This window comes from Amblyomma mixtum, chromosome 3, assembly GCF_055824585.1.
Source record: "Amblyomma mixtum isolate Tamu chromosome 3, ASM5582458v1, whole genome shotgun sequence".
In the NCBI taxonomy this organism is placed as follows: domain Eukaryota; kingdom Metazoa; phylum Arthropoda; class Arachnida; order Ixodida; family Ixodidae; genus Amblyomma; species Amblyomma mixtum.
Genome location: NC_143014.1, coordinates 5,429,790 through 5,455,150, shown reverse-complemented (window position 1 = coordinate 5,455,150; position 25,361 = coordinate 5,429,790). Strand labels below are relative to the sequence as shown.

General features: G+C 47.6%; 1 protein-coding gene across 3 annotated transcripts in view; it reads right to left on the bottom strand.

Annotated features, from left to right (window-relative positions):
* The window catches only part of PAPLA1 (Phosphatidic Acid Phospholipase A1), a 106,363-nt gene that overhangs the window by 27,343 nt on the left and 53,659 nt on the right, over positions 1 to 25,361 (bottom strand). Inside the window, exons 6-10 of one of the 3 annotated variants that reach the window (XM_089578089.1) lie at positions 24,160 to 24,295; positions 24,046 to 24,057; positions 23,894 to 23,984; positions 8,947 to 9,120; positions 370 to 511 (exon numbers count right to left, since the gene is read on the bottom strand). In XM_089578089.1, the coding sequence (XP_089434215.1) occupies positions 370 to 511; positions 8,947 to 9,120; positions 23,894 to 23,984; positions 24,046 to 24,057; positions 24,160 to 24,295 (555 nt within the window). Of the gene's footprint in view, positions 1 to 369; positions 512 to 8,946; positions 9,121 to 23,893; positions 23,985 to 24,045; positions 24,296 to 25,361 lie in introns of all 3 variants that reach the window. The other 2 variants (XM_089578087.1, XM_089578090.1) reach the window with 2 other exon arrangements.

The window sequence follows — 25,361 nt, the reverse complement described above, 5'->3', positions numbered from 1 at the left end:
TTATCTGTAATGAAGGTGTTACAAGCAAGTGCATAAAGTAGCACAGGTGAATGATTGTCACAGTAATGCGCATGGTCCAAGACTGAGCCTGGTGGTACCATGCAGAGAAGACCCCTGCACACTCTATGGGGCAAAGTACAAGAAGAGCTGCATCTGCACCTTGCAGCAAGAGATTCTCAATGCATAAAATAATTGCTGCAGCACGAAAAAAATATATGAAACAATGTGTCACCGTGTTGCTGCAAATTTGGTTTTCTTTTCAGCGCTTGGCTAACAGGTTTCCCCTAGGCTGGCTTTGTTCCTTGCCTTCACTGCCATAGACTGGTTGAGCAACTGTCGCAGGAAACAGGCGTTCCGAGAGTGACTCACCAGTAGCAGGCATGACTGGCCAGAGCGAACAGGTACTCGTTGAAGCTCTCGATGGGCTTCTCCTGGAGGACATAGTCAATGCGCCGCCCTCCGTTCAGCCGGCCCACCCCAATGTCGTCCACGCCCGGCAAGTCCGACGACCCTGAACACAAACAGCAGCGACATCATTAACTTGCCTGCAAACGATAATGCCACACCATGATGCGCTTGCGGCATGCTTGCAGTTTACTAAAAGCTCTCAAATCTGACCAGGCAGGCAATTCGGCCAAAATGTTGTTTTCAAATCTACCGTACACTACCGATTATAAGTCGACATTTTTTTCCAAAAAATGACCTTCCAAAGGCGGGGGGTCGACTTATAGACTGACTTGTACAGTCGACCTATGTGCAGGGTCAAAAGTAGTTTTGATCGAGCCGCAGATATCACGCCTCATGCACGCATAATTACGTAATAGTAGTGTCGTGACCGTACTTCTAGCCACGTGGGCCCGACCAGCAGCAACTGTGAACAATCGACGAGGCCGACAACCTCGCGACGGCGGTGGTGAAGTGGGGTGCTTGGAATGCCGCCCTCCGAGCCTAAATGGATTAGTGTAGCGGAGTGCAGGTGACCGCGGCAGCAGCGGTGAAGGCAGGAGCCAATGTCAGCAGCAACCTCAGTGGAAGCGGAGTGCAGGTGACTGTGGCAGCAGTGACGAAGGCAGGAGATGCGCAGGGGCTATTGTCAGAGCAACCACAGCGAAGCGGAGGCGACGTGGCGGCGCCAGTCACGCTGGCTGTTAATTGAAGTCTGCTGTGTTCCCGACTCGAGTTCTGGACAACAGGCGGGGAGGCAGGTTCATTCACCTGCTGGAAGACTGCGGGAGATTCCTTTCCAGCCGGACTGGATGAGTCAGCATCTCCCCCTTCCCATCGACCCAGCTGCGAGAGAGCCCAGCACCGCCCCCGGCTGTGGGTGGTAACACCAGCCTCTACTTCGGTCCATCTGATTGGACAGTGCTCTTCGAACATTGTTCCCCAGCCAGGGATCTGGGGAATCCGAACCATATTTAACTCGGCTGTGAGTGTGGCCGGGAGAGGCCTGCTAGCTCCAGTCAACTACGGTTGACGAAGACGTTCCCCTTCCACTGAGAGCCATTCTCAGTTTCGCTCTATGTGAATAATGTAAATAAGTGTATAAAGTTTTTCGTTACCTTCCTCCTCTAAACCCTATCTCCCATCCTCCTCGTTCCATCACCGGTCTCCGGCCATGCTACCCGGGTCGCAACAGTAGTCAGACACGGTGTAAAAGCGAGCCTGCTTGAAAAAAATTGACAATTTGAACAGGAATGTGCAGCTCAAAGCAATAAATGCGGAAAGCCAGCAGTCGGAGACCACCAGGAGATGTGAGCCGGCTGACTGGCAGCAAACAGAAGGGTCTTCCCAATCCTCTGGGTGGTCTGACACAGCCCAGCATTTTGTTTTCTCTCTAAAATTAGTGCACGAGCAAAGACCAGCCACACGCAGTGCTTTTGCACGCCTTTCTGCATCTCACTCTGCCGAGGTGCCAAGAATGCAGGGCAGCTTTCAAGCGATCCTCCACCAAAAGTGCACGAGGGAATGTGTGTGTACACGACTACGGCGAACACTGCCCAGGGGTGAAGCGAACTGACGGCAGGACACGGCAATGGCGTGTGGTTTAGCTCGCTTTGAGCGCGCGCTGTTTAATTTCACTCGTACCATGCTGTTAAGTAGTGACAGCAGTGAGCAGGAACTTTGTTGACAGGGAATTTGACGAAGCTATGGCGATAAGAAGAACTGATTCCCACTGTTTTGCGCCAGGCTGCCGCACCGGCTATCCGGGCGCGCCGAAAGCATCGTTGTTTGCCGCACCAATATATGTCGGATAGCTTCTGTTGAGCATCATTGCATTGGGCAAATTTAAGTCTTAATTAGCTGCCAATAAAAAGTTACTTGTGATTCGGTACTGAACTTCATGCTGCAGTTTCAAGACACATATCGATGGATAGCTTATTTCGAGTACGATTGAGCTATGCTAATTGCAGGTCCTAATTAAGTTCCATTAGTTAATTATGACTAAAACAAATCCGCGATACAGCAGCAACTCATATCGTTTAAAAGGCTCAACGGGTAGAATCCAAAAACAAACGATAAACCATGCAAAACCGAGCTATCTCGGTTGAACCATGATTAAACCTCTGCCACTTTGTTGTTCAGCTAAATCTTGTATTAACGTGAACGGTTCTTAGCTGTACATGCATCTCATTGTAAGATTGCTCTTGCAGGATTCATGGTGTTATTCAAGTCATGACATCACGCTTTCCAGCTGAAGCATTGCCTCCTCTGCATCAGCCGAGAAGTCAGAGTGGGAGCGCCGCACAAATGGGCAGCGGGGCTTTCGAAGTCAGTGCGCAGTAACTGGACTGCGTGTAACACTATGCAGTACCTGTTGAAGTAGTCAAGTAGACAAGCCAAGACCCCGTGGAACATCTTTTTGCAGGCAGTCATCAGGATGCAATACTCATCCTACACTTCAGCAACCTTGCGCACTCTGTGTCAAGAGGAAACTGCGAGCCCGCTAAGTTCACTCTTGAATGCAGATGCTGCAGTGAGCAGGACACTTGCTCTGGGAGGGAGAAACTGACTGACAGATTTCTCGATGCCAAAGCTCTCACAAAAGCTGTGCCTGACCATTCTTCCGTTGTTGTGGCATCAAGCGACAGCAGGCTAACCTTTTAAATTGCTGGTTACGTCACGCGAAGTTCGTTGCTTGGATGCCCCGAGCACGCTCAAACCATAGCTGCAGAAATAACTCGTCTGCATTTCTTCACGAAGAGCATTAACGGAGCCAGCGACACACACCGCGTCAAAGCACCTTAAATTGAGTAGGTGCTGAACAAGTCAATGGCAGGGAAGTTGTGGATTTTCGCAAACAAGATTTTTTTCTTATCATTTCTGCACTGAAGTCAGTTGCAAATAAAAGATTCATATGGTGTTCATGTGTACATAGCTGTGACATCAATTTTATAATTATTACTAAATCAACAACACCACCAACCAAAACTCACATCATAGCAGTAAATAGATCATATCTACAAGCGCATTGACTTCTCTAAAACATATATGAGCTCAAAATGCAGCATAAAATTTAGCTTAAACGGTTTACTTCTGAAAGTGTGTGAGCAATAAATGACGGTTGGTACACACTCTAAATGGCATTGCTTTCGGGTTTTGATCTTCAAACCTCAGTAATGGTCGCGCAAATAATCTGCTCCGCATGTGATGCTGAGCGCTTGGCATTCTGCGATAGCGTTTTGCGCCAGAAAATCACTCCTCGCTTAATTACGTGGTTTTCGGACACGCGTTTTAATCCTTACCAAGGCTAGTCATTGTAACTAACAGGTGGAGAACAGCAAGAAAGAATAAATGAGCGATTCTAATAAGTAAATGAGCTGAAAAACGCAAGATAACAGACAAACTTTTCAACGCTCCGCGAATTCCCGTGCCTAGGAAAAGTCGCGGTGGCGCCATCTGATGGCGTCTGTTGGAAAATGGCTTGCCTGCGCCTCGCCACTAGAGAGTATTCTAGTACACTATACACACGACCCAAGTCTGTTGAGGGGGCAGTTGGAAACTGGGTTCACGACCAAAGGAGCCTATGACTGTCATGGAGAAGAAGATGTGCATCCTGCACACTGAAATGGGCGACAAATATCATGACATGGAACAGCCTGAGCCTAAGGCGATGCACAACCGTCTGTTTCTACGCTGCGTGATTAACCTGAGGGCAAAACATTATTGCTGTTATAACACCATTGGTCCCAAGGAAAGATGTAGGTGACAGGTAGGTCTTCTGTCGCCACCTTCTTAGGTTGAGCCCTAATTACAGGGCCCCAGTCCACACAAGTGTCGAGCCAAGCCACCATCTTCTGCCATGGCGGCTACAGTCTGCACTTGGTTGATGTGCAAATGGAAGGGACTTATTCCACGATGCAGCTGAACCTGACCAATCTGCCGTTGATCATTTTCCATTTTTGCTCTGTCTTCAGGTGCCCCGCTCACGGTCCTGGCAGAGGAGGGGTACAATAGTACTCACCCGACAGGAAATTCCACCAAGCGCATACCGATAGCAGCAGAGAAAAACAAACAAACGCAAAGAAACGAATTCAGTTCGATGTTATGTGGCTTTAGGCTAGGAGGGACACACCGTAGTGAAGCGCTCCAAGGAAATGATGTTGCAACATTACCTCACTGCGAGAAGGTAAGGCATTCCATTCGGATGCAGTTCGGCAAGCTATTATATCTGTGCCAGTGAGTGTTCCTGTCCGGCCTGTACAATGAGCAGGCCGTTTTGTTCTGTGTGTGCCCTTCCTGTCTGGTGGACGTCCATGGCATTCCCTCATGGCATTAAGACTCAGGGCAAAGAATCGTGAATGCTACGCCGACTTTACTTGCAGACAAAATTGGTCGACCAGCAGTGCACTTTCCTGCAGAGAGGCCCCGCTTCAACAAGTGAAGCTCTGCACACATTCAGGGCAACTAAACAGAATTCATCCGCAACAAAAAAAAAAAAAGAAAATATAGTACATTGCTCAAGACTTTCAAGTCCCTTTAACAAGAAGCAAATCACAAGGCAAAATTACTCTGGATTTTTCTTTTACGTAGTGCCTCGATGGGGTAGAGACACAGCTCCAGCTGGCTATATGTTGGGTCCTGGTGGCTGGAGACAGATTGCAGTTAACAGACAGTGTGGTTGTTCAAACAGCTCTTTTCCTTGGTTCCAACCAGCTTTGGCGGAAGTGAGGAAGGCACCTTTGATAGCAAACCCTGTTGACTGAATGACCAAAGGATAGCACTTCCTATTGGGACAAACGCAGCATTGGCTACGGTGCTGCTCAGGGTGTTCTTGTGTGGATAACAAATGCTGCGTGACAAGTCTCTGGCGGCTGACAGATAACGAGTTTGGCTAGGAATGGCTTTGCTCCAAGTGAGATTAAATACCCCTGCTGAGTCCGCAAACATTTTTGCCACATGGGACTCTCTAAGGAATGGAAAGGAAGATGGCAGGGATTCCAAAACCTCCAAGAAGTACTTCACCAGTTTGAAGCCAGTGCTTTCCTTTCCGCAATCACTGCCCAAGTTCTGAGACTGAAGTGAGCCCATGGTTGGATACAGAAAGCCAACTTTGTCAGATTTCTCAGGGAATCAGTCATTTTTTCTCCTTCCTTGCTTCTTTGGCTCGTGTTGAAAAAAAAAAAATCTTCTGACGAATTTTGTCCCCAAATAACATGACTTGCCGACTACAAATCAGCCATCGCATTGCATAATCAACCTACCCCTATTTAACATTATGCAGAAGAAAACCCAACTATGTGCATGATTTTTGTGCTGAACAAGCCACTAAAGCCGGTATCACAATGCGGAAACACAACAGTGACATCAACCAAATACCGTATAAATGCGTGTAAGGGCCGCACCCCGTTTTCCCGAAGGAAATGTTAACAAAAAAATTAATTCGTGTAAGGGCCACACCCGAACTTTCCATGACAGGAATAGCCTTCTAAATGCACGCATGCGCACATGAGCTTCCACGTGCTGTTCATGGATGGCACCCGATCATCGTCAACTTTTTTCTCCGCTGCAACCTCCCGTTATCCACATCGGCATCACTATCACCAGCTCCTGCCTTTTCTGGCGTGCTGCACCGTGCATTCACCGTAGTAGTTGTGGCATTCGCGTGCTGCCGCCGAGTGTTGCAGTTTTAGCACGATGGGCTTAATAGCCACACGGCTGGGATGCAAAAAGCGCGCTTTCCGAGGCAAGCCGTGTGAGTTTCCCAAACTGGAAGAAGGAGAGCTGCTCTGCTATGTGATGGATGTGCGGAACAATGGCTACGCACTGACAATGCTGCGTGGATTCCTTTGGGATGAGCGTGCACACCAGAGCAGAGCACCAGCTCAAGACAACTGAACATAGAAAAAATGTCGCTCATTCCCCGATTAGTGTGTTTTTACTTTTTTCTTTTCATAGATTGCATGCATGCGCCGCACCAAAAAAATTGGCCCTCGAATCTGGAAAAAAAAGTGCGGCTCTTACACGCGTTCATACGGTACGTTCACCAGTGAGCCGTCAACAAGTTGCCGAGCCAACTCATTCCACTACATCTTGTCACACTGCACAAATAGCAGAGACACAAAACAAGCTGCTGTGGTGTTGCCTTGGTATGACAGCTTTCGGGAACCAGAATTATAAACAAACAGTGTTCCTCAACAGGGTGTGGCCTGTTCGCCAGCCGGGCGAATTTCTTGGCAAAAACACACACATGCACTTTGTGGTGTCGTGCCTTTCCTGATTGCAAACATCGTTTCCTTTCTTGCAGGTGGCTGCCTTGGTCCCACCTCCGCGGAGGAGCACCGTCTTGTGCACAAATCAGCGTACACTCCTCATGACTTTCACAGGGCGCAGTGCCAACGGGAGAGCGACTCTGCCGGCCGACAAGGTGCCCAAGAAAGTGAGTGTTGGTCATGTGGGACATAACAGAGGAGGCACAAAAATAGATCATTACAAGAGATCACTAAAAAGTTGTGATCACATTTCACAGGTGAGCACAAGTTATTTGTCCGGGTGTCTTGAAAACTGAGTTGTTTCTTTGAGGGGATTTTGTTTGGAAGTGAGACAGTGCAGACGCAGTTTCTGTCATATCTATCAATGGCGCAAAGACTACTGCTGCAGCATCTTTGCTGCTGTCAAATGCACGGGCAGCGGAGAGGCACGTGATCTCTGATACTACGTGTTGCTGGGCATGTCTCCAATGGGTTCGTGTTTATGTGCTGTGACAGGGTTGGCAACACCAACATTGCATTGGCAAACCAAGTTTGCAGTCTGACTAGGCCTTAAGAACAAATCGACAAAATTAACCGCACAAAACATTAAAGGTGCACTGAAGAGAAATCTGAACTCGTCTTTTTGCCGCGGGAACTCGATCTACACATTCCGAGCATTCGTAGAAACTTCGATTTATTGCCCTGTGTGGCCGATTTCCCCAATTAAATCGAATTAACGTCCGGTTCCTGCCTTTTTTTTTTAAAATTCTCCCCGTACGGTGGGCAGAGTCGACCAACGCGTGGAGTGCCTTTCAGCAAGCTCCGTGGAGGCTTTGCTTTCGCTTTATTTTGTTTTTTAGGTTTCCGTGAATAAAGTTTCATTCGCGGACAATATAGCTGCAAAATAAGCCCGTAGAAATAAAAATATGTGCGGACTATTTGCTTCTACGGATTGCTACGTATTACTTCACCGATGCCAGAGCGGCAAGCCGCCACGGGACTGGGTGAAAGGCACTCCACGCTTTGGTCGACTCCGCCCACCATATGGGGGAGAATTAAATAAAAAAAGGCGGGAGCCGGACGTTAATTTGATTTAATTAGGGGAATCGGCCACACAGGGCAATAAATCCAAGTTTCTATGGATGCCAGGAACGTGTAGATGGAGTCCCCGCGGCAAAAAGACGAGTTCAGATTCCTCTTCACGGCACCTTTAACTGCGCAGAGACAGAACTGGCCTTGTGAACAGTCATTACGTTTGGACAACAAGGGCTGTATAATCCTGCGCAACTCTTTATAGAGCGAATACGAAGGCCAGCAGCAGCAGCAGCACACAGTATTTCAGTCACACAGAACGAGACCTGGGCTGCCACAAGGAGAAAATGGCAGCATGGGGTGGTACTCCTCACCATGGGTTGGCTCTTGTTTTGATTTTAGCTTCGCTTGGTTATTTCTACCCGCTTAAAATCTACTTTTCCCTCACTGTCTCTAGTGCTCTGAATAAGTCAGCCCCGCTGCTTTCAACAGTAGGGTGAAGCCCCAAACAGGAAAGTATCAAGTGTTGAGCCGTTTGCTCCTCCTCCACACACACCGCATAACGTGTCCATCTCACGGTACCTGACTCAATATCCGCAATACTCCTGTCCTGGTCTCAAACAACAAAGAGCTTCCCCTATGCTTATTGTAGATATTTTCTTTGGCAATTTCTTGCTTGAACATTCGGTATGTTGCCAGAGCATCCCTGTTTTCCATAGAGCCCCATTTACTGTAGCAAAGCAGACATTTGGGCTAGTTTTTTCCCACCATGAGCCGCCCTGTTTTCTTGACCGACAATTCTTGCACTTCCCCCAACTGCTGCACAGATATTTGCTCGTCAGTTCTCCATTCCTCATGCACAAACTTTCCTAGCCTGCTGCTTGTCCCCCGTTTCTCTCCTCAAATTCTGGCTACTAGCTTCTCGGCTCCTGGACGAGAGCAGAGAGCCTATCTCTCAGACTGTTTTGTTAATGCATCTGATTCACTCATTTTGTAGCTAGGCAGTTGTGCGATTCCTAGACACCCAACCCTTTTCCGACGGAAGTATCAGAGGCCCCTGATAATCCTGCCTCCTCAATTCTCCTTGTGTTGCCCACTTCTTCTCCTAAGCAGCCCCAGCGGTCAGTGAGTGGAGGCACCTGCAACGCCTAGTGTTTTTGCTCAGCCTGCGCTGCTGGCATCTCAGCATGTAGCAGGTCAGCCCTGCAAATGCCACACTTGCCCTCCAGCTGGCGGCTGATCTCTTCCTGGAGGACGCGGTCCACCTCGGCCTCCACTTGCACGGGGGAGCGGTGGGCACGGGCAAACTCATGGAGCGAATTCCAGGTGTACCGGAGTGAATCCATAAACCGCTGCTTCAGATCTGAGCCCATACGGCTCAGGCTCTCCTTGAGCTCTGCAAGGCATCGGAAACAGAGCACTAAATACGCATGCATGCTGTCCAGGAAAAACGCTCTTTCCATGTCTTGAACCTGCTACCAAAAATGAACAAGCATCCAGTATGCTTCTTCTACAGCGCACACCACCCCACCACCCCTCTCGCCCTCTGACGTGAACTCTGACCACCAGACGTAGTTCAATCGTGGTGCTGCTGCTTCTTTTCTTAAGAGCAGCAGTCGCATTTCAGCTCATCTCAGGGGCCAATCATGTTGCATTTTATGGAGCGGTTTCATTTGGTGCTTCAAGGTAGCGTACTGCCAAGATATTTTACCATATGTGCCAGGAAATTTTTGATTATGATGATGTCAAGGAAGCCCACGCCCCCCATAGAACCAACCCATTCACGACCAACCGGGAAAAAAAATGGAAAAGTAGAAACTACAAGCTCTGCTATAAAAAAAACAACAACACAACAGTGAGAAAGTGTCCAACTTGAAACTGCCCAACTTGAAACACCACAGAAAGTGCAGTGTATTACGTAAGTCCGCAGCTGAAAATCGCAGAGAACATGTGCAACATTTTGTATATTATATAGTTTTTTGTAATCGATTTCTGGCTGGAGCAGCTTATTTTTGTTTGGCTTGTATTTTTTTGTGTGTTACCAGCATATTTAACCAATAAATTTTTAAAAACTTTTCCACACACAACTCTGGCATTTCTTTCGTTTGCAACTATAATCAGTAAGCTACAGTTTGATGCATTACAATGTGCATTGCATTTAGCACTTCTCAAAGCAATAATTTTTACTTTAAAGCACTCAAAATCAGCCATTTAAGCATAGTAAGGAAAGAGTTAAGCATACATGAAACCACCACACCATGGCACGAGTTAATGCATACAGTCAAAACAGACTATAGCTAACTCAGATCAAATTATCCTTTATATCGAATAATTTCTGAACACCGCAAAGATGCAACGTGAATGTATAGAAAATAATATGCCTACATCACACAAAAATTAGCTGTCCCATCCAATCAACTTTGGGCAACACCAGGCCACAGCTTTCCCGCATGGACTGTGGGTGCTACTGGTGCTATGATGCATACCCAGCCGAAACACCTCCCCTTTTCTATGGCAGCGAGGTGAAAAGCGTTCTCAGAAGCATGCTGAGCCCCTCTTCAAGGCACAACCAAGAAGATGCTGGCAGAATGACCTGCAAACTCTCTGCCAATGGCTGGTGACAGTGGTTCCGACTGAGCCACTCCTGCAGCACTGGAAGAGACCTAGAAATCCACTCGTGGAACAGCATCCACAACTGCCACTTTCTTGGAGAAGATGAGTGCTTCGATGTGTGCTCAGCATGGTGCGTCGCTATTGCACATCGATAACACTGAAAAGATGATCCACCCAGTAACCTGCGCACAGTTAGTGGGATGCACATTTTTTCCCCGTCTCAATGTGTTTGTATGCTGCTAAATTTACTGCTACTTTTATATCAAACTCGTAGGCTAGGAGAGGTTGGAGGTTTCCCAGGTTTAAGAAATGGTGCAATATTGGCTTTTCTCCAGGCCTCGGGTATCTTCCCCAATACCTAAACTTTGTTAAAGAATCTTAGAACTGCCTCTGTGGCAGGCTGGGAAAGATTTGCTAGCACTGCATAGTGTATATGTTTGGGTCCTGGAACAGTTTTTTGGCCGGCAGACTGATTTCTTGGAGGGACTATTGCATTTTTCATTTTGCTTTTCAGCTGAAAATGACAGTGTGAAGAACTTGAAACTGCAGCGAAGTTGTGCTGTTGAAAGGGGGCTTGCGAAGGGTGAGTAGCTGCCAGTTAATTTTCTTACCCGGCTGCTTATGGATGAGACATAACTTTGCCTCTCGGCACTACGACGGATATACCGAGCTTTTGCTGTCACCTTTTTAATGTTCTCATGAGTTGGATATCTACGAAAAATGCCCCAGGCTTTGTTTTGTTTCTTTTTGCATCTTTACATTCTTTTGTGTACCAGTAGTTGCGATTTTGTTTGACTATTCCAGAGGATTGAGGAATAGCTAAATGTGCAGCAGCTAAGATACAATTTGTGAATTTTTCATTGATCTCATTGATGTCAAGGTTTTCTATAACTATTTTTTCTAATGTGGCTTCTGCTCTAAAAAGTTGCCAGTCAGCTAAATGCAGCTTCCAACGCCATGGTTTTGTGGGAACGACTGTTGGTGAGGATGAGAAACTTATTATGACACGGAGATGATCGCTTCCATATGGATTGTCTAAAACACTCCAGTTAAAATCGCTAAAAACAGAGGGTGAAGTAAAACACTCATTCCACGAGGTTGGGGAGCAGTACGTGGGTTTACCCGAGTTCAGTAAACAGACGTTATTGCATAAAATAAAATCCTCTATAAGATGGCCTCTAGAGTCAGTTTTCTCGCTTCCCCAAAAACATGAATGTGCATTAAAGTCTCAAACTACCAGGTATGGCTCTGGTAGTTGGTCTAAAAGAACCTCTAAGTCATGAAGTGTTAACTTAAAGGGATACTGAGGCGGTTTTCGAATACGCTAATTTTTTAGGGTTTTGAAGTAGTGTCATTGCTGATCACGTCTATGAAATTTTTTTTTTCGATGTTGGCTAAAACAGTGGCGCAATCACCAATTAAAAATGTGATGTTTAAATCTCCCGCGCTGGGGAGGAGAACAGCGGAGAGGGAAACCTCGTCCGTGTCGGCCAACGGGACGTCACATTGAGGAGCCGGGGATACTTCGGCGCACCCGAGCGAGCTTTCAGCGCGCGTTGTTTCTCGTGCTGCATGCGTTGTTCCTCGTACTGCGTGCGTTGTGACGTACAAAGCGTGCCAGCCGACCTTGAAAATCAGATTCAACACGAGGTACTACTCTGTGGTCATATCCACGAACAACTACGGCCGCGACTGTGTCGTCTTCCACTGTTTTCCGCAAGATCATAAGCTCGCAGCGCAAGCGCTTGCTGCTGCGACGATGAATTCAAGCCGCCCAAAGCAAGCCTACTCTGCTCGAAGCACTTTCGTAAGAGCGGCTACATGCCGAGCTTGTCCCTAATGTGATCTCTGGAGATTTCTGTCGAAAAGGCGCGGCTGGACTATGACACAGTTCCTTCGATTTTCTCGTGCATGAGAGGCGTCACCATTCCCAAGAAGCGCCTCTTCTAAAAGTAGAAACATGCCCACTTAGCCCCTGCAGAAACCTTATAGAGGCTCAAGCATGTATCGCTCTCCTCAGCTTAGGTGCGGCCAGACCACCTGAGGCGTGCTCAGCAAGGCTTGGTTAGTGATTTTATACTCGGTTCGACTTGTCCCAGCAAGCAAGCAAGCAAGCAATGAAAAGCACAATAAAGCAAAGCAAGCAAGCATCGAAGTTCTTCATATGCGGCATCTCGTTTAATCGTAGCTAAGCGATTAAAATGAAAGCGTTCTACGTTCTGATTTCTGATGCAAATTTAAGAGAGAAATGAATGCCAACCAAGTTTTTGCCAAAAAAACACCATGTTTTGCAACCTTACTCGGTTTCTTCATCAAGCTGTGGCAGCGGGCCAGTTGCAGCTAGCTTGGCTTTTTAAACACACATGTAGTTGGCCGGTACTTCACTGAACATAAACTGCAAATCTAGGAAGGGCGAACGTTTCCGAGGCAGCGATTAATATTTTCTGGCATCTGCTGAACGCGGCACGAGTGAAGCAGCAGCCTTGTACGCGTATTTGGCTTGGTTTCCAGCGCACAATGATTGCGTCACTATCCTGTGGTCACATTCCTCGCAACGCTTGGCCACTGCGCTTCGCTCATTTTGACATCAACTTGGTGCTGCTTCATCGTTTCTTTGAAATACTTTCTTGCCCCAACCTACAACGCCGGGTACTGAGAACAGGATTTTTTGTACACAGCGCTTTGGGCCTTTTCTTTAGGATGACGCTCGTTCGGGCGAGCCAGGCGGCGTCCGGTGGTGGTAATTGACTCGAGTATTGTTCGCACCCCTTTCCTTCCGAGAATACGAGCCGAGGTCGTGCTGGCACCCTTTACGCATGGTCTGCATACGCGTCTTTCACGCTGGCGTATGCTTGTGCTAGGCGTAGATTTTTTTGCTTGTGTGTTTTTTGCTTTCAGGTGACACGTGGAATGAACAAACTGTAGTACCCTTTTCTTTGGAGGTCAGTAAAAAAAAAAAAAAAAAATAGACCCCACATTCGCTTTTACGACACGGAAAGCTGCGATCTGCATTCAACGCAGCGCCGGATCCGCATCGGCTGCTTCTCAAAGTGACGTCACGACCTCTCTCGACCAATCACAGGCGCCGCCGCGGTGGCTCAGTAGCTATGGTGCTCGGCTGCTGGCCCAAAAGACGCGGGTTCGATCCCGGCCGCGGCGGCTAGAATTTCTTTGGAGGAGAAATTCTAGAGGCCCGTGTGCTGTGCGATGCCAGTGCACGTTAAAGAACCCCAGGTGGTCGAAATTTCCGGAGCCCTTCACTACGGCGTCTCTCATAGCCTTAGTCGCTTTGGGACGTTAAACCCCACAAAACCAAACCACTCACAGGCGGCGGCGCATCGCACGGCGTGTTCCGCGGCACAGGCCGCATATTTCTGCTAAAAAAGGCAATTCGCGCTTGTTTTTGCCTTATTTGGATGCGATATTCCAGTATACAGCATGAAAAACTATAGGACGATGCTGCCAGCCTGATTTTCAAATAAAGTGTTCAGTCTCCCTTTAAGGTGCAGATCGATACCGTATTTACTCGCATAATAGGCGCACTTTTTTTCCAGAAAATCCGGCTCAAAGTTCGGGGTTACGCGGGGTAAAATTTCCGGAAATTTTTCGACTCTCAAAATTGAACACACCGCGTAAACGCACTCGTGTACGGGCCGCACCCCGTTTTCCCGAAGAAAATATAAAAAAAAAAAGATCCGTGTAAAGGCCGCACCGAAACTTTCCACGACCCACGCAGGAATAGACCTTATGCAAAATTGCTGCCATCTATCGGAGAAAAGAAGAATCAGTGGAAAGCCACCATGTTGGAGGATGGCAGAAGCTCGCTCCGCCTCTGCTGTCTGGATTTAGGCGTGCCCTGCGTAGCTTCCTTACTGCCGTGCTGGCTCGAAAATCTTATTTACTGTCACTTGAGCCTGTAAGCATGACTGAATGGTCAGTCGACGTGTTTCTGCTGCCCATGTTTTTAAGTGGCTTCGCAGACACTTACTACGCGTCCAAACTACTTTCCGAACGCCACCGAGTACGAAGCTACAAGTTTTTCACGGAGTCCTACGTCAGTTTACCAACGCTGAACAGCAAGAAATGTACGAAGCAAGTGTAATTTTCGTTTATGGCTAAAAATGTGCGCATTTCGGTCTAGTCTGAGTCAGTTTTTATTTGGTTCGATACTTTTTGCGGACGGGCGTGCCGCTTGAATTGCTGTTGTTGTGGTTGCGTTTTCTGTGTGTTGCGTCGGCGCCGAAAGCAAACGATAGTAAACTTCACGCTCATGTTGGTAGTGTCGAAAAAAGTGGCCTCTCAACATGCGACGCTTTTCATTTTCCTTGAAAAATTCATACAGCATTTGTTTGTTTGCCCTAGTGCTCTAGAGTCCCTAGTTTGCCCTGGTGCCCTAGACAGAGAGAGAAAACATATTATTAGCGGGCACATAGACCCCTAGGTCCCCGCACGACCCCACTGCCCAAGTGCTTACCATTCTTGGACTATCGCCGTTAAAACACGTAGCCCGTGAATGCAGCAGTGTCTATGGTTTTACCACGACGAGCAAGCAGTTGTGCACTGATATTTTTGGAGGATTCTACACGCGTTATGCATTCCCGCTACTAGTTGGAACTATGGTACCGCTTGAGCGACTTCCCGTATGGTCTTTTTTTTTTTTTTTTTGCGCAACACATGGTTTCGTGGAAACCGGCCGGTTAAGTGAAATCACTACACGCATACAAGCCATTGCTCCACAAAATAGGCACCTTTCCCTGGTCTAACAGAAACGATTGACTGACTTGCAGAGCGCAAACGTTCCGTGCCGCGGGCACTTGACCCTTGCTAGTGTTTCCGTTGAAACAAATATTCGCACTAAAAACTAACACGTGTAACCGCTGCGGCGGATAACGCTAGAAGCGACGGTTCTCACAAAGCGCGACCCGTACCACTGAACAGCTGATCACGATTACTCTCTTGCGAGACCGATAATCGCAGCACTTCACGGGCAAACGCAGGAGAAAAACAGCTTTTGTATGATATTTTCTTCGTGCCTACAAAGCTTATTTATAATTTCATTCGCTACATGGCGATAACGAAATGTGTTGCACGATGCCTCGACATGTAGCGACGGTTCTGCAACATTTGTGTCACGGATGTCGGCGATCGCAGTTTAAAAATAGAAATGCGCTCAAATCAAGCGCTCTTGCCCCTTTTCCCTGGGCGTCTTCGTGACCCTTCTGCGTACAGCAAGGCACTGAGAAATATGTGGGCATATTGAAGACGGTGAAACTCGAGCGCGCGCGACGAGCATGTACCAGTACGTACTGTTAATCCGACGGCTATCCTCCAACATGGCGGATCGCGCGCGGCGACCGCTAGATGGCAGTGCATTTCGCATAAGGTCTATAGCCTTCGGAATGCACGCGCCGAGGCCTCTGCGATCGGCTCCGGCTGCGCGCAACGGGCGCTTGATCGTGAAGGCCACACACGCGCACAGGAGCTTCCAGACGCCACCCACGGAGGGCGCCCGAGGTAGAGTTTATCATCATCATCAACGTTTTCCTCCGCCGCGAGCTTTCGCTATCCATATCGCCATCAGCATCTCCAGCTCGTTTTTTTTTTTGTTTTTTTTTGTTGCTGTCGAGTGCCGGGATCTGCGGTAGTGCGATAGTTCATCGTGGTTTCTGGCTTTGCCGCGGAGTGTTGCTGTTTTAGCTCGACGGCCAAGCACCTTAACAGCTACACGGCTGGGAGTTTGCTCTCGAACACGGCTAGCGTGCGGCAGGTCGGAAAATACGACGCGGCCGAGAAATGGGGCAGTTGCGACCGCGGCGTCCCTAAATTTTCGTACGCGACTCCAAGCGCCGAGGTTTTCGTGGGCCTAAGTCGGGAACGTTTCAGGCTGGAGATGAAGCTTTCCAAACAGACGTTTAAAGTGAGCATCCATGAAACTGTGTGCGGCTGTTCTACGCGATGTCGTTGTACGTGCTGTGGGTCCGCAGCAGCACTAGTGAGGACTAGTAGTCAGTTCAGCAAAAACTTTGTTAAAATAAAGATTGGGGAGCGGGGGGTGGCGAGGTGTCGGCTTGCAATCGTGTAAATACAGTATTGATCACAGTGCCAAGTTCGGGGTGTGCCTTTTATGCGCGGAAATAAAAAAAATCTGATTTTTCGCGCCCGAACTAGGGGTGCGCCTATTATGCGAGTAAATACGGTATATAGAGAGCCCACTGTAATGGTTTTATGTGCAACCAGAGTGGCTGCGACAGCTCCGAGTCTTGTTTTTAGCTTAAGCTCTAGAGCCGGGACACCGTTTTTCACTATGATGGCTACGCCTCCAGACAGTCTGCTAGCCCGCTCGCCTGCTCTCGATCGCGGTGGAAAACAGTAGAATTCTTAAGTTATTTTTTTGGGAACCTAAATTATTTTTCTTGTAGACATAAGGCAACAGGAGCATGTGCTCCTAGTATGTCTTTTATGTCACTGTAGCTGTTTAGAAGTCCTCGGGGCCTGTCTTTTTTTTGACCGATCCAGGGAGCTCTGCCGACGTGGACGGCACGGGGCTGCCCTGGGTCGTGTCCTCTGCAGAGGCGCTGGACGACCGTGCAGAGACCAGGGTCTGCTTTGGAGTTGCTGGAACAGCGTTGGCTACTCCACCTGGGGAGGACAGGCCCCAGAGCCTGGTGTGGTGCACCACAAGTTGGGTTTTGTCATGAAGGAGAATGAGTTGGTGAAATTTGTCCCATTATGTTGTTTGTATGTGCAACAGTATATGCAATGTGTTTGTGTTCGTTTTTTTAATCTTTTGTGATTACAGCTGGGAGGCACACACTTTGTTCTTTTGTTTCTAAGGTTCATATTGTATCTGTACCACTGTGGGCTGTGTAGGGTCAGAGGCCTCGTCAGGCACCATTAGCCTTTAGCTTCTGTCCCTGCATCAGGCTCTGTGTTTCGTCTGAAGCTGAAATAAAGAAAGAAATAGTAAATGAAATGTTTTCCTTAGTCTTTATGGTGATTATCTCTTTTTCTTTCTTCCAGGACGGACACGCCCTAGAGTATGCTGCATGGTCTCCTTCACAGTTTGCACAGCGCGAGCCTGCGTCACATTCATCAGAAGGGTGATCCTTCTTAGGCGCATTTCGCACAAGTTTTGCGACCGTGGCAACTTTGTGAGCCATGGCCGAACCTTTGACAATTGAAACATCGCCGAGTGTTGTGGGTATGTATGATCTTACATTAACTTTCAGATATCCCACTTGGATGGTGTCGGGCAGTGTGCTGGTGCTGAATGTGAGGATCATGAGTTTTGTGTCTGTTGCCTTATTATCCTTCCGAATCTTGATTCGGTGAATGTCTATGACGTCTTGGTCACTCAGACCTTCGAGCATCTCCTTTTCAGTGATGTGGACAAAATAATTTTTGGATATTACGCCTCAGACAGTGTTTAGAGATCGATGTGATGTAACGGAGACAGGAATCTCCCCTATGGACACGAGGTTTGGGAGTTTAGAGTACTGGACGCTGACACTCAGTTCGAGCAGTAAGTCACCACTGGCCATTTTTGATACGTTGTAGCCAATGCCCAAGGCTTCTGCCAAACACTTTGATACTAGGAAGGGTGATAGGATTCTTGCTTGCTTATCCTGTACTTCACTATGGATGACGTGGTATTTAGGAAAAGTGACTTTTCTTTTTTGGAAAAAATCCTCTGCATCTCTTGAGACACGTTTGGAAAGAGCCCAACAAGGGGGCGAGCAAGTCCCGCCCACAGCTGTAACCAAATATGGGGCAACTCAGGGTGGTTGGCCACACCAGGCCGCCTGTGAAAAGAGCCGGAGGTGCCGTCCACCTACAGGAAACTGGGGCCAAAGTGGTGTGTTGCCTCCGCTGAGGGGCCTTAAAGGGTCAGTCTACTCACGGAGATGAGTGTATAAATAATGGCATATTCTGGTAGTTGGCACCCTACAACGTCAATAACGAGGGAACTGCTCCCGGTTTAGGCAGGAATTTATATTTTAATTTGGCGTTAAAAGTCGCATAAAAATGCACGGTGGCGGCTCCAAACCTTCTTTTTGTTGCAGCAGGTGGTAGACTTTTTTTTTGTAGAAGCATAAGTGAATGTACTACATACCGTTAGCATGCCCCAATGTCACAGAAACGTACGTTTTCTTCCAGTAAACTGTAGAAGGCGTACTGCTCGCTTTTTCTGTAAATCACGAGTATTTATAGTTATACAAGCGCTAAACGCACGCGCATTCCTACTTTTAGTATGCTAGCAGAAACGCAAAAATAAACTCAGCCTATAGTGGCAACATCTGGTTGTCAGGACAGGAACCATTACTGTAAACAAACGACTCTCCTGTTAACTAGAAGCGGCAGAATCGTCACTCTAATCTAAAAAATAAAGCAAATTTATCACTTATACGTTTTCTTATAGGTGAGGTGAGACGAAGCGAAAGACCGGTGCCCCATTCATGGCCAGTGAACGCACTGAAAAAGGCAGCAACAACGGGAATTCTGTCCGAAGCGAGAGGTCCGGCTTCGAAGGGCACCACCATGTTTGTCGCCGCGCAGCGGAAATCATCAGGATCGTCGCTACTCTCGTCATCCCTTCGGCTGTTGACCAAGGTTTGGAAGAATACCTTCCACATAAATAACCAATGTCCTTTCAGTGCCAATAGCTTTTAATCATCTCAGCACTTGAAAATTGCACTTCATAAATTGCTATGACGTTTGTATTTTCATGGTTGCCAGATAAGTCTACCATCTCATACAGGTGTGTTCCCACATCAATAAATTCTATTTTAAAATGTTCTACTGCACTTCCTGGCACCACACCTGGCTAAACTGTAATTTGGGTAAAGAGCTATCGATTGCAGCAAAGAGAATATGGCCGATAAAATTCAGTAGACTGACCCTTTAAAGGTCCCAACGCTCGGCATTGGCTCAACCACCAGGATCCCCTTTCCCCGGGTGACGCACTGCTCACCATCATCCCCCTGCGGGGATGCTCGGGTTAACCCCGTGGTGTCCCAACATCTGCATGAATCAGCCGCCCCTGCAGGGAGTTTATGAACTTGCTCCCACATTTATTTGGATGAACTGTTTATGGATGATATACAGCTTTGCCATGAACTTTCCTCTTCACTGCGACGAATATGTCACACTTTTGCTCTCGCCTTTTTAAAACTGGCGTGGCGAACCAATGATGGCATTCCACTGCTGACGTAAAGAGTGCCACATGACGCAATGCGCATGGATTCGGGCGAAAGCTCGGCACCGCTGGTCGCCGCGAGACACGGACGCGGGAGTTCTTAAAAATGTATTGTAAATTATCAGCTCGCTTTTGAGGTCTGGTACGTGGCATTAACGCTCGGTGGCCTACACTCTACATAACGCATACCCTTTGAGGATCGGTGCGCAGTGACTGAGATGGGTTTCCCCAAACAACACTATGCTGAACAGTCTGGAATACTGGGCAAGACCTTTCAGTTCTAGTAAGAAGTCACCCCCAGGCATTTTTTTTAGCTTGCAGCCCGTGCCAAAAGCATCGGTCAAACTTTTTCCTACCAAGAATGACGATATTGTTCGGGCAGTCTATTCGCTGTGCAGAACATGCAATTTTGGGAAAGTTTCTTTCAATTTCTGGAAGTATTGAAAAGTCACCTCAGTCCACCCTCTTTTGTGAGGGCGATCATTTTGTGCACGAGATGGAGCCATAAATATGTGTACTGTTCAGCCAGGGAAATAAGCGATGACGTAGAGGTAGAGCATCCGCCCCGCGTGCAAGAGATCCAGGGTTCGAATCCCGGTGCCACGCAATTCTCCTCCGGATTAAAAAAAAAAAAACTCCACGTGTTGATGGAATTGCATAACCAGGCCCAGAGTACGGCCTGATTTCCGTGACCAGAACCGGCAACGCACCTCACCAGAACAGGATTTGGACACCCTGGTGTAGTAGTTGGCCGCAACCTTCTATGAACAAACCAATTAACCCTCGGCCCCCAGCAGCTGCGGAGCAACTCACCAAGGCGGCGGTCTGATCTGCGACGCAGCGAAGGGTGCTAAGAGTCTCTGGCTCTGGACAGGCCGCCATTGGAAACTGAAGCAGGCAACGTTTAACGCTAGAACCTTATCAAGTGAGGCTAGCTTAGCACTGCTATTGGAGGAATTAGCCGGTATTAAATGGGATGTCATAGGGCTTAGTGAGGTTAGGAGGACAGATGAGGCGTATACAGTACTAAAGGGCGGGCAAGTACTGTGTTGTCGTGGATTAGCAGACAGATTAGGTGTGGGGTTACTCATCAATCAGGATTTAGCTGGCAACATAGAGGAGTTTTATAGTGTTAACGAGAGGGTGGCAGCTATCGTAATTAGGCTTAATAAGAGGTACAAGCTGAAGGTGGTGCAGGCCTACGCGCCTGCACCAAGCCATGATGACCAGATAGTTGAAAGCTTCTATGAGGATGTGGAATCGGCAATGACCAAAGTAAAATCACAGTACACTGTTCTGATGGGCGACTTCAATGCGAAGGCAGGCAAGAAGCAGGCTGGAGACCAGGCAGTAGGTGACTATGGCATAGGTTCTAGGAATGGCAGGGGAGAGTTATTAGTAGAGTTCGCAGATAGAAATAATTTACGGATCATGAATACCTTCTTCCGCAAACGAGCAAACAGGAAGTGGACGTGGAAGAGCCCCAATGGTGAGACTAAAAATGAAATAGACTTCATACTGTGTGCACACCCTGGCATCGTAGAGGATGTGGAGGTCCTCGGTAAGGTCCGTTGTAGCGACCACAGAATGGTAAGGTCTCGTGTTAGCTTAGATTTGAAGAGGGAACGGAAGAAACTAGTGAAGCGGAAGGCTATTAACGAGTTAGCATTAAGAGGGAAGGTAGAGGAATTCAGAATGTCGCTGCAGAACAGGTTTTCCACTTTAACTGAAGAAGACGACCGTAGTGTTGAAACAATGAATGATAATCTCACAGCTATCGTTACAGAGCGCGCCGCAGAAGTAGGTGGTAGGATGGTTCGACAGGACACCGGAAACCTATCTCAGGAGACTAAAAGATCTGATTAAGAAACTCCAAAGCATGAGGACGTCCAACTCCACAGACAGGATAGAACTAGCAGAGTTGTCGAAGGTAATAAACTTGCGCAAGGTAGCCGACATAAGGAAGTTTAACACGGAGAAAATTGAGCATGCTCTAAACAACCGAGGTAGCCTAAAAGCAGTGAAAAGAAAGCAAGGTATAGGTAAAAACCAGATGTATGCGCTAAGAGACAAAGAGGGCAGTTTCATTAGCAATATTGATAAGATAGCTAAAGTAGCTGAAGAGTTTTACACAAATCTATAGAGTAGCGAATGTAATCAGAACGTTACTGAAGGAGGCAGTCGAGCACAGCAATGGACATTCCGCCAGTAACGAAGGATGAAGTAAAGAAAGCCTTAGGTGCAATGCAAAAAGGGAAAGCAGCTGGTGAGGATCAGATAACAGCAGATTTGTTGAACGACGCAGGAGAGACTGTGCTAGAAAAACTAGCCACCCTGTATACGCAATGCCTTGTGACCTTAAGCGTACCAGGAGCTTGGAATAGTGCTGACATTATCTTAATTCACAAGAAAGGAGATGTCAAGGACTTGAAGAATTACAGACTGATTAGCTACTGTCAGTTGCCTACAAGGTATTTACTAAGGTAATCGCTAATAGAGTCAGGACAACCCTAGACTTCAATCAACCAAATGATCAAGCAGGCTTTCGTAAAGGATATTCGACAATAGATCACATTTATGCTATCAATCAGGTGGTAAGAGAAATGCGCAGAATATAACCAGCCCCTATATATAGCGTTCACTGATCACAAGAAAGCATTTTACTCAGTGGAAACCTCAGCTGTCATGCAGGCATTGCGGAATCAGGGTGCAGAATAGTGTTATGTGAAAATATTGAAAGGTATTTATAACAACTGCACAGCTACCATAGTCCTCCATAAAGTCAGCAATAAGATTCCAATAAGGAGAAGTGTCAGGCAGGGAGACACGATCTTGCTAATGCTATTCACCGCCTCTTTGCAGGAGGTATTCTGAGGCCTGAAATGGGAACAGCTGGGGATAAGAATTAATGGAGAATACCCAAGTAATTTGTGATTCGCTGATGACACTGCCTTGCTAAGTCACTCAGGACATGAACTGCAAAGCATGATCAATGAGCTAGGCAGGCAGAGCAGAACGGTGGGGTTAAAAATTAACATGCAAAAAACCAAAGTAATGTTCAATAGTCTAGCAAGGGAACAGCAGTTCGCAATTGGTAGTGAGGTGCTGGAAGTAGTAAGAGAATATGTCTACTTAGGGCAGGTAGTGACCGCTGATCTGGATCATGAGAGGGAAATAACTAGAAGAATAAGAATGAGGTGGAACGCATATGGCAGGTTCTCTCAGATCATGAATGGCAGTTTGCCAATATCCCTCTAGACAAAAGTCTACAACGGCTGTATCTTACCGGTATTCATCTATGGGGGGCAGATAACAAAGAGGGTTCAGGTTAATTTAAGGACAATGCAGATGAAGGACAAGAGAAGAATGATAGGTCGGAAGTGGGTGAGGGAACAAACGCAGGTTAATGACAGCCTAGTCGAAATCAAGAGCTTGGGCAGGGCATGTAATGCAAAGGCAAGATAACCAGTGGTTCTTAAGGGTAACCGAATGGATTCCAAGAGAAGGCAAATGTAGCAGGGGGCAGCAGAAAGTTAGGTGGGCAGATGAGATCAAGAAGTTTGCAGGGATATGGTGGCCGCAACTGGCAAAGGACAGGGTGCACAGCAGAGACATGGGAGAGGCCTTTGGCCTGCAGTGGGCGTAGTCAGGCTGATGATGATGATGATGACTGTTCAGCCGCCCGCCACGGAGCCCAACGAGGGGACGGGACAGGAACTTGAAAGGAAGTCCTGCCCACGCGAGCTGTACACCACTGCTATATGGTGTCACTCAGGGTAGTTCACCAGACACCCTAGCTGCCAGGAACAAAAGGAAGAACCTAGAAGGAGGCAGTACAGTTGTGAGAAAAAGATAGGAAAGACAGAGAAAACGGCCTGCATTGGCTCAACCACCATCCCCCTGCAGACGGTGCTCGGGATACCCCTGGTGGTGGTGTCACATGACCCCCTGCGGGGATGTGTGAGGCGCTTCCCTTTCCCAGGGAAACCTGGTGGCTGTACAAGCCACGCCAAGGCAACAAATCTGCGTCCTTTTCTTGTGTCGTCCATGTTGCTACTGCACTGCAGTATGCACAATCAACTGGCTAGCCAATGTTAGCCACTAGTTAGCCTATATTTAGCACTAGTCCTGTGTGGTCCTCTCTTGTGCATGTCTTGGTTGTGCTACAGTTCTTTTCTTACAACATGCACCATGTAGCCCAACAAAAAAAGTTCTTCTAAAGCCATTATGTAATACAAACATTTTGTCGCCTATTTAAGAAAGTTGCAAAGTTGAAATTTTCCCACTGTGCTATATATAAGATATGCTAGTTGAACCGTGCCCACAACCAAGGCGCTGGATTCGCCAGACAGCCACTCACCCAGGTGCATTCGCTTGCGGCCCTTGTGGTGTGGAATCAAGACGGGAGGGGCCGCAAAGTGGGGATCAATGAGGCTCTCCATGCGGTAGGCCTGAGAGAGAGAGAGCGAGCTGTGACGGCGGTGGCACCGGCGGCGAGAAAGGGCCACTTACCACGGGGTCAAACTGCACCCGGTCCGGAGGAGGGGGAGGACGCATGAAAGAGAAGAAGAAGAGAGCACCTGCAGCCTCCCCCGTGAAACAGAGAGAGAGAGAAGTGACCTTTACCGGGTGGAAGATGTTGAAGAAAGCCGGGCAGGTGGGCAGCCTGAAGTCCTCGCCCAGGGCCTCGTTGCCCCGCACCACAAGAAACATGGCAATGGGAGATCCCAGGGCGAAGAAGCAGCTGGGGTGGAAGCTGATTCTGCAGCAACAAACACACTTTCTTCCATGCCTTTCAGCTGACGATTTATTAAAAGGTCTGGAGCGCTCGCACTGGTGCCACTGCTTTCCATGCTCTGTACTGAATTAATTATGGGGGTCTGACGTCCCAAAAGGCTATGAGGGATGCCATAGTGAAGGGCTCCGGAAATTTCGGCCTGTTATTTTTTGTTCGTTTCTTTGCTCAACCCTCCAAAATTTCAAGCCAAAATGGACTATAAACATCCTGTGAAACAAAATCTGCTGCATAAATTTCTATATTTTTTGTTCAATAGACTCTCCGTTGTATTTTTTTAGGTACTGGATTCACATTCATATCCATATTCATATTTGATAAATTGATATTCAAGAATTTTTTAATACATTCAAGATCCAATTATTCAAACATTTTTTAATGTTCGGCAGCGATCGAATACAATGGGGACTTTCAAAGATGGAGTGTGCGCTAAAATCTCCGACCATCAAGACCGGTCCTGGTAGTTGGTCTAAAAGATCTTCTAAGTCATAGATGGTTATTTTAACATGTGAGTCGTGACATACACAGCACACTGTAATCGTTTTAAATGCGTGCAGGATGGCCGCTGCGGCTTCCAATCTAGTTTTAAGCTTGTGTTCGCGAGCTGCGACTCCATTTTTAACTACCATGGCAATGCCACCGGAAAGCCGGCTCGCCTGCTCTCGGTCGCGGCGGAAGACCTGATAGTGTTTGAGAATGCTTTTGTGCGGCTAGTATGTCACTCAGGTTGTGTCCCCTGCAATGTGCCCTTCGGGTGCCCTGATTCAGGGCTTCTCTGTCCACCTAAGGAGGGCTCCTGCACCAACGAGTGCTGATGTTTCCTTTGACTTTGAGCAGTTGGGTTCAGCCTCACACTTTTCAGGGGGATGGTCGTGAGAAGCACATTTGGCACTTGAAGCATCAGGATGGATTGGGTATATATTGTCTGAGTTTTACCTTTACGTAACCTACCTTCACAGAATCTGGAAGTATACTAGAGGCAAAGGCGAAAACAAGCGTGTTTTTTAGGTGTTTCCATGCTGTCGCATCTTAT